General features: G+C 41.9%; 1 protein-coding gene across 1 annotated transcript; it reads right to left on the bottom strand.

Moving 5' to 3' along the window:
• Window positions 1-3341: 3341 nt before the first annotated feature.
• LOC119337294 (zinc finger CCCH domain-containing protein 56-like) lies at window positions 3342-7272 on the bottom strand. The gene is made up of 2 exons (XM_037609405.1): window positions 6372-7272; window positions 3342-3844 (listed from the first exon to the last, which is right to left on the bottom strand). Exons 1-2 carry the CDS (start codon window positions 7180-7182, stop codon window positions 3561-3563), a joined length of 1095 nt encoding a protein of 364 aa, XP_037465302.1. The 5' UTR covers window positions 7183-7272; the 3' UTR covers window positions 3342-3560.
• Between the last annotated feature and the right edge of the window lie 2753 nt (window positions 7273-10025).

Raw genomic sequence — 10025 nt, 5'->3', positions numbered from 1 at the left:
CACATCCCTATTGTTATTCAAGTGGGTACCTGCATTCCTAAAGCACAGGTTTTCAGATTTGAAATTACTGGCTGAAACACCCTCAATTCAAGGATGTGGTAAGGAGCATCTGGGAGCAAGATGTTCATGAAGAGGATAGTGCCAAAAACATTGCTGCAAAATTCAAGAGGCTAAGGAAAGGTTTAAAAAACTGGGCCAAAACTATCTCAAACCACAAGCAAATTATTCAGAACATCAACTACATGATCCTCTTCTATGATGTTATTGAGGAATTAAGGGACCTGTCCATTGAGGAAACTAATGGCAGAAAGATTCTGATTGAGCATTTGAAACTTATTAATGAGCGGCAGAGAATATATTGGAGCAGAGAGCCACCATCAGAAATATCAAAATGGGGGAGGCAAACACCAAGTACTTTCAATCTAAAGCAACTATCAAGCATAGATTTAATCATATTGCTGTGTTGAGGGATGAGGATGACCAAGAACACACAGATCACCAAGATAAAGCTGCTATCCTATACAGAGCATTTAAGAAGAGATTAGGATCTGTTACAACAACTGAGAACCCACTCATGCTGCAGCACCTTCTATTACACCATGATGATTTATCAGATCTGGAACTTCCCTTTTCTAAGCAAGAAATTGATGATGTCATTACAAAGATGCCTACTAATAAAGCTCCTGGACCAGATGGGTTTAATGCAGCTTTTCTCAAAGCTTGCTGGGATATTGTGGCCCCAGATTTCTATAAGCTTATTGAAGACTTCCACATGGGTACTGTAAATTTGCAGAGTATCAACTACTCTTTCATTACTCTGATCCCCAAGAGAGATGATGCTGTGCTACCAATGATTTTAGACCTATTTCCCTTTTGAACTGCACCCTGAAGATCTTAACCAAGCTGTTGGCCAACAGACTGCAAAGCAAGATACTCAAGCTTATTCATCCCAACCAATATGGGTTTCTCTCTAACAGGTGCATTCAAGACTGTTTAGCTTGGTCCTATGAATACATTCATCAATGCCACCAATCAAATGAAGATATCATTCTTCTGAAATTGGATTTTGAAAAGGCTTTTGATATGCTCAGTCATGATACTATTATTGATATTCTGAAAGCCAAAGGTTTTGGAAATAGGTGGATTAATTGGATTCAAATGATTTATGGCACTGGATTTTCTTCTGTTCTTCTCAATGGGGTTCCTAGAAAACAATTTCTTTGCAAATGTGGAGTCAGGCAAGGGGACCCTCTTTCCCCTCTCATTTTTGTGCTAGCAGCAGACATTTTACAATCTATGATGAATGAGGCAATGCATAACTCTATGATACAACCCCCTCTGGTCCATCAATCAAGCCCTGATTTTCCTATCATCCAATATGTTGATGATACCATTTTAGTGGTCAAAGCTGAGGCCTCCCAACTGATGCATATTAAGAATATGCTACTGCATTTTGCTGCTTTCACTGGCCTGAAAGTCAACTACAACAAGTCTATTATGATTCCCATCAACACCTCTGAGGAACAAATGCAATATCTGTCATCTATCTTTGGCTGCCATATTGGAGCACTTCCCCACACCTATTTGGGTTTGCCTCTCAGCTTACACAAACCTAGAGTGGAAGATTACATACCCCTACTTAAGAGAGTGGAGAATCGATTGCTTGGTTGTGCTACTCTGCTTTCCACTGGAGACAAATTAACTCTCATTAAATCTGTCTTCTCCAGCCTGCCAACTTTCTTCATGTGCTCTTTAAGGATGCCAGCATCAGTGGTTAAACAACTGAACATCTATCTGAAAAACTGTTTTTGGAGAAAATATGGATCTTTGGAGAGGGGTGCTGCACTCATAGCATGGGACACTGCATGTCAACCTAAGGCCAATGGAGGACTAGGGATATTGGATATTGACACTCATAATCAGGCACTTCTCATGAAGCAATTACATAAATTCCTTAATAGAGTTGATACTCCTTGGATCAATATCATCTGGGAAACTTACTACTCCACCTCCCTGCCTGGTGAGAGATTGGTGGGCTCTTTCTGGTGGAAAGCTATACTCAAGTTGCTGCCAACATACAAAAAATTTGCAGTTTGCAAGGCCCATTCTAGTGACACCACTTTTCTATGGTCTGATAACTGGTGGGATCAACCACTTCGGTCCAAATTCCCTGAACTGCAGTGTTATACCAAGAATGAATATGTTACCCTGAAGACTGCTATGGAAGAACTAGATCTGTCTGAACTCTTTCACACTCCTCTGTCTGAACAAGCCTTCCAGCAGTATACTCTGCTAATCCAGCACCTACAACACCGACCACAATCCAATAACCCCGATGAATGGCAAGTTCTGGGAGCCCCCAAAGGATACTCCTCCATCAAGATGTATCATCATATATGTGGACCCAGCTTGGTGCACCCGATTTTCAGACAGATTTGGCATACAAGTTGCAGACTGAGGCACAAGATTTTTATTTGGTTGCTGCTTCATGACAGGATCAACACAAGGAACCTCCTCCATAGGAAATCTATGCATCTCACCAGCTACAATTGTGCACTCTGTTCAGATAACACGGAGGAGATGCTGCTTCACTTATTCTGGAATTGCCCCTTGGCTCTCCAATGTTGGGATACCATCATCCCTTCCAAGCCAAGAGGAATATCTGTCTTCGATGACTTTCAACTTGCCTTGGAGCAACTCCCTCCAGATATTGCCCTAGATATTATTGTGATGGGCTATTGGAGCATATGGTCCATCAAAAATGACAAGATTTTTCGTGCAGCAGTTCCTCATATTCAGGGTTGGAAATTCTATCTTCAAGATGGTCTATGGGCAGCACAGATAAAAGCAAAGCAAACTAAAGCGGCCAAGATTAGCTCCTGGGTTATACAAAATTTATAATTGTTCTCATGTTTCACAAAACTGGTATTGGATGATTGCTGTGATGTAATCGGTTTTGCTTGTACATAATTTATTAATATAATTTACCGTAGAACGTTCTACGGTTTCCTGGTCAAAAAAATAATTTAAAGAGTCATTTTTTTTCAGGCTGAGCCCGGAGTGAAAAACACTAGTGTCAAGACTGGACTGGGCAAAAAGAAACGACCTAAACCAAATCGAAAAACAGAAAAACTAGAAACTACCTTGAAATATGGCCGGGCTAAGTTGTAATTTCTTTTTCTTTTCTTCATTTCCCGGCTTTCTGTTCTTTTTCTTACGATAGATACCTCTGTTCCTTCTCCAATGTACGTATTATCTCTACCTGTGAATCTTTCGGATGCTGTTTTTCAACTTAGGCTCCTTCCTTCCCGACTCTGCTCAAAAATAAAAGAAACGAAACATGTACTTCAGACTTTCAGATATCCAGAAAACCAGAACACTACCATCCATACAGCTCTCCCAGCGGCGAGTTCACTGCAATCAGCATACAACAGACACAATACAAGTTGCGGCAGCATAATGTTTTAGTCTTACAACACGCAGACTCTTCCAGCACTAGGTTTTTGCAATGCCAACTAGAACTAAACTGGGTAAAGGAGACAGACACGGCGCTCCTCTTCCTAGTCAGTTTCGTCTATCCAATCACCATAGATCCTGCTGATCTTGTCGGGGCCTTTCCATTTCTGGATTGGCCTCTGTAGCTGCCCGGACCTTTGGCTAGCCAAGGCGGAACGCTGTGACTGGCTGCCTAAATGGTACACGTCTGCATGAGGGGGCACCGCAGTGGATGCAGCAGCAGTCTCCACAGGAAGTTTCGAAGATGCCGCAGCCTGCTTCGAATCCGGAGTTGATGCAATGTCCCTCCCGTCAATGTCGACAAGTCCCCCACCATACTTGTGGAGTTCTGCAATTACGACCAAAATATATGTCAGTAATGTAAAACTAGATTAGGTACATTATGTACATTAAGGCCCTGTTTGGTAGCAAAGTACTCCCTCCGTCCCATAATGTAAGACGTTTTTGTAAGTTAAACTAGCTTGCAAAAACGTCTTACATTATGGGACGGAGTAGTATTTTCTAAGCTTATGAGAATACTACAGTTTTTTAGATTACCAGTTATATTTACAATGGGTTGGTTGGTTGCCTCGTTTTGATACTACAGTATTTGCCAAACCATCGTTTTTTCTCTGTATTATATAAAAAGAACCCCAGACCTCCTTTTTAAGAACTGAGCAGCCGAAAAGAACGGCGTCACACGTCATTATCCTCCTCCCCACTGTTCTCAACAGGTCGCCATGTGCAGGGCTGCTCTTAGGCTGATCAGTTGCTTACGTGAGTGTTTGCTAGCTAACGGCTAGCCAGCTTTTACAACGTCGCAGCGCCAAAACAGGTTCTCAGTATTGTGAATACTCTAAAATACTCTGTTATGCCAAGACCACAGTATGTTTTATACCTATAGGATAAATTATTGCAACTTTTATATACTTTCATTTTTGCAATACTTTTTTACTGTAGTTTTTGCAATGCTTTACTATCAAACATAGCCTAAGGCTCCCACCAAACAGGGCTTCAGTCAACAGCGGTTTATCTGATGAATCCAAAAGAAGTATGAAATCATAAGAAATAGACATTGTACATAGCAGCAAAAGGTAATTAGGTGTCTATTTGTAACCATCTAAGAAAATCCAAGCCATTAAGCATGAATCATGCACCAGGCATGTGTACGACAGAAAAATGGCATGTGTGGTGCCAGTACTACATAATTTCACTTATCTTGCAAATGCTCATGCTGGTCATGGGCATAAAATAGAAAACATTGTGCAAGATAAGACCTGCATTGGAGATATCAATTGTCTACAGGTAATAATAAGGCAACACAGACAAAAACAACTAGCATCAGGGCAAGTGGGCATCAGCCCATATGGCAATTATGTAAAACCCAATAGACCAATACCAAATCCAACTACACCTAGAATGACTTATTCTGAACCCAGAACTTAGAAGATCCATACCCAACATGGAAACCATAAAATATATCAAAATAACACGTGGTCATTTTCCTAACCCATATAAGCTAATCAGTAATCAGTAAGTTTGATGATCATATTTTACTAGGAGCTGGCTTCATAAAGAAAACAATATCTAGTCATCTTGAATCTGGTTTACTTCTGATATCTTCCTTGATCCATGGGTTTCTAATCCTACAATTACAAAGCAAGTAGTTTCATAACACAAATTGCTGTCACTTACAAACATGTATGTTAGCACCACTGAAAATATTATGTACATTACTCTATAAGACTTCATAAGCCAAATCCAGATCAAGGTTCAAGATATCAGGGAATTTTTCCTATATGCTGGCGATGCTACTGCCTGTAACCAACTTCTGTATAATGCGAGTGACACAATTGAGAGCAATTGCAAGGATGAACCCAGTTGGATCATTCACCTATTTACCAGTGGACTGGATCCCAACTATTATTGTGCACAGCTAGACTGCTAAGCATCACATAGGTTGGAAACTAATTAAACTTGATATGGACCAAGGGCTGAGCATAAAAAAAATTGTGAATGCTATCTCACACTCGTGAGTACCAAGATGTAGGTTCTGAACAATCTTAAAGACCCATAGAGAACTCATAAACCTGGCCTGATTTGTTCTACTAGTCCAGTAGCTGTGTTGGAATGTACATACTTCCAATCATAGAGTTTCAGGTAAGCTGCTGAACACAGTTGAAATCAGGCCTATGATGTATTATCGTCAATTATAAAGAAGAAATAATTATCTGAGTGTACGCAAAAGTGTCAGGATAGGTTTAAAATACTGCCTCCGTCCGAGAATACTTGTCATCAAAATGGATAAAAAGAGATGTATCTAGAACTAAAATACATCTAGATACATCCCCTTTTATCCATTTTGATGACAAGTATTTCTGGACAGAGGGAGTACGACATATGATGCATTGTGGTCAATTATAAAGAAGCATGACTTATCTGAATGTACGCAAAAGCAAGCATCAGAATTGACTAGAAAACTGTATTGCAGGTTCTATTTCAACTATAATTTGGGTTACAGTCTCAGGGAACAAATGGACATGAGTAAGGACAGACCCAGTGCTGGAAGGTTTGGGGAACGATTATACGAGGCAAGCCTTACCCATGCACAGTACAATGCAGAGAGGCTGCGTCGAACCCAGGACCTCTTGGCACAATTGGGGAGTGCTTTACTACTGCGCCAAGCCTATCCTCCATCAAATGGACATGAGTAACTTTATAAAATATTATGGCCTCATTGTTTATATGAAATGTGAAGAAATTTCATGCAGAGACAAGGAAAAAATATATGCAACCGTATGGTAATAACAATTGAATAGGCTGTCTGTAAAATTTGGGGATTAAAGTCGATTATGAAAAGAAAAAGAGGCTCTCACCAGCAGCTCCATGAGCAAAGTGGCACTTGCTACCGAAGGGGCAGTAGCCAGTCATCTCCCACTTGTTACAAATCCTCGTCTTCCAATTCGACGGCTTCAGAATTGTAGGTCCATTTGGAGAGGCAGCGGCAGCAGTAGCAGAGTTGTAGCTGCCCCCGCCAACCGACGGTGATAGGCTAATCGCGACGCTCTCACGCGCCTTGGACTGCTCATCATGCAAGAAAGTGCATGCGTCGCCATAGGGGCATCCCTCCTCGGTGTAGAACTTCTTGCAGTGCCGCCCCTTGTACGCCCTGCCAGACACGCTGTCACCAGGCACCACGTTGGACGAAGTCATGATCGGGATCTGGTGCTCCTCTCTCTGTTCCGTCGCCTCCTCGTGTGCTGCCACGATCTCCTGCCAGTTGGGGGGCGGCTTGCGCAGCTCCTCCATCCCATGAGCGAAGTTGCAGTTTGTCACATACGGGCACGTCCCTGCCCGGAACTTGCAGCAGAGCTTCGTCTTGAAGAACATCTTCCCAATCGCGCGCGACTTGCTCGTGCTCCCCGCGTCGCCGCCGCCCGACGGCCCACTGCCCCGGGGCTTCTTGCCCGGCGGCGGCTGCTCGCTGCCGGCCCTTGAATGCGGCTGCAACGAGTTCCTGTCACCGCCATAGCCACCCCCGCTAAGCCCCTGGTCGCCGTTCCACTGGCTGTAGTCGTCCTCGGTGGCCCAAATCCCGGAGTCCCCGCCAGGAGGCGCCGCAGAGTTGGCCCAGCTTTCGGGACCGGCGGCGTCCGGGATGATATGGATGGCGTTGGTGTAGTCCATGGCCACTCTGTCAGATCCCGATGATGGAGCGCCCTCGCTCAGTTGGGGAATTTTGTTACAACCCTAGCTCGAGAACCCTAGTTGCACACATGGGAAACAATATATCTATTTTATAGGACATTAAAACTTAACCGAGCATTTCTGGCCATCCATCTGTGTGATTTAGAAAATCTCAGCCGTTAAAACTGCTCTCTTTGCGTCCACCACCGCACGTCTTTTTCTGGGCTAAATGTCCTAAGGGCTGCTACTCCAGAGGAATGTGTCGTCTGGTTACGTGGGCCTATTCTCTCAGCCCAATTATCCTACTCCTCGTTCCTACGAGGTATGCGAGAAAGGATGTTGCCTACTAGCATGGAAAACAGGGTCGTTCGCTTCGAGGCAAACAACAAGTGGGGCCTGTCACTGCCTGGAGAAAGGGAAAGGGGGATCCGTCTACACACGGGAGGCCGACACGGACGCCGCTACGAGAGACGAGGGGATGGGTCGATCGGTCTGAGAGAGAGAGAGGGAGGGAGAATGGGGGAAGAGAGAGAAAGGAGGGGAACCAATCGACACGGGGATGCAGGTCCACACCATGGTTGTTCTCTTAGCGAAACTAACCCATTGAGATTGAAGGACGCAATCGTTCTTCGGTTTTTATGCACAAAATCATGGTGGGGGATGTGCCCATCCTTCCCGCTGCTTTGGGGTAAGTGCATGCATATATTCTTCCTCCCATACCACTCGCCTCTTCATTTCAGCAGAACAACACCCTTTGCCATGATTCTCGGCTAGGTTTCTCTTTATTTCTTTCTAGTTCATATATGATTCCTCCTTCCAACCATGCAATTACATTGTCCTGACATCCTCTCAATTAAAAGATTCTGCATGCAGAAGATGTTCATGTTGGGTGTGGTCAATTGATTTGGGCAGATCTTGGAGCTCTGTATTTGCATTTTCTTTACTTTTGCAGCTCATAATCCATTTGCTTCTGGACATGTTATTACTCGACACCTTATCCCTCCATGTGTTTATCATGCATGTTTTTATGCCACGGGATTGCTTAAATTATATGCTTTTTGTGTTACTCACATCCTGGTGCAACTTGCTTTTGTATGGAGCGGGTTATTTAGAACACTATATTAGAATGTGCAAAATCATAGACATGTTGTCACAGAGGTAGGCGAAGACTCAACATCTTTTGTTTCTATCCTTAAACGAGCAAAGCTAAATGATTATGTGAATAACTTCTTTGCTAAGTATTGAGTGCAACTTGGCAGAGACTAGATTATTGATGGCAAGCATTGGTATGCTCGTCTAATTTGGCTTTATAATTTAGGGATATGAAGTATATAATTGTTTGCAATGCTTTGAAGTGGTACAGTGCTTTCTTGCAACTAGTGTTTGCCTCCTTCCTTTTACAAAATCGTGGTATGTAATTGAAAAGAGCAATTCGATTGGATTTCACGAAAGTAATGAGTTTTTTTCTTGGTTCTAATGGACTTGTATATAATTCATGTTTAGGTATCAAGTGTATGGAGGGTTTTTAAGATGGTTGGTGGATACATGTTGTGATTGACTATGGCCTCTTTTAGCTCCTAGAGAAAGCACTCTTGCAAATGCTCCCATCACAACATCTGATTTGGGCAGCATGCATAGTTGGGCTTCCCCTTTCGTCTAATCAACCAAGCTTTTTGGGTGGTTGCCCTTTTTTCTCCACCTTTTTAATAACCAGATATTGGTTACAAGAAAGCTCAGGAGTCGTCATGGCTTTCTCCTTTCTTTCTTTGCCGAATTATGCATAACAATGGGTCAAAGGTTAGATTTTTTTTAAAACATTGCTATTTTCAACAGTATATCAAGCCACTTCTCGCTGCATATTCCAACGTTATCTTTGTCCTAGTATGAACTAGAAAACACAAATCAGTTCTACCTTTTTTATTACCGACATTAGCATGTCTTGGTTATTGTTTTTAATAGTTCAATTTTAACTGGTAAAGTGGGCCATGCTTATTATATTTATCTCAGTTAGTCCAATAGAACTTGTTACACTAATGTGTTTTACCAAGTTTATGTTGATATCACGGGCATAATTATCTTGTATCTAATTTAAAGGCAGACCCTAGGGAACTTATGGTCCTCTTTTTCTTCTTGCATGACATTGGTTACTCATGTTTGTACTTCATAACGGATCTTCTCGGGTACTTTTCGATTATTGCAGAGAGCTTCTCACATGAAGAGATTATGGGCTTAAGAGAGAAATTCTCAAATACCTAGATACTTTTAATAGCTAGGTCAAATAACCTTGAAGGTCTTGGTCTTCCAAATTCAGTACCACAATTGTTGAATAGAAGGCAGCTAATGGAAGCGGTATGTTAGTCTATTACCCTTGATGTTTAATATTTTCCTCTTTTGTCCTGTCTCTACATGATTACATTTTGCATTTTAACGCCTTAGCTTGCAACTTCATATAATATTTTTTGCATTGGTATGGAACAATGATTAATTGGAAGATGACATGCAGAAGTTGGTAAAAGTAAAGAAAAATAATTATTGAAGTAGACGCAGATCATGTGAGTAGATCCAGCAACTCCTAAGAAGCACTACTGGATTTTGGATCAGCATAAATTATATGATGCTTTATCACAATCAAGAAGAGAAATGTGTATAATATTGGCATGATGGTGCAAGGTAGCAACAACTGAAGGAAATATGCCCTAGAGGCAATAATAAAGTTATTATTTATTTCCTTATTTCATGATATATGTTTATTATTCATGCTAGAATTGTATTAACCAGAAACATAATACATGTGTGAATACATAGACAAACATAGTGTCACTAGTATGCCTCTACTTGACTAT

The sequence above is a fragment of the Triticum dicoccoides genome, chromosome 7B, assembly GCF_002162155.2.
Source record: "Triticum dicoccoides isolate Atlit2015 ecotype Zavitan chromosome 7B, WEW_v2.0, whole genome shotgun sequence".
Taxonomy (NCBI): Eukaryota; Viridiplantae; Streptophyta; class Magnoliopsida; order Poales; family Poaceae; genus Triticum; species Triticum dicoccoides.
This window is presented reverse-complemented; position numbering and strand designations above follow the sequence as displayed.

Coding starts and splice junctions, on each gene's coding strand:
- LOC119337294 (XM_037609405.1), bottom strand. CDS start 7,182: ATGGACTACACCAACGCCATCCATATCATCCCGGACGCCGCCGGTCCC. Junction 3,845..6,371: donor CTTTGCTCATGGAGCTGCTG/GTGAGAGCCTCT, acceptor TCGTAATTGCAG/AACTCCACAAGTATGGTGGG.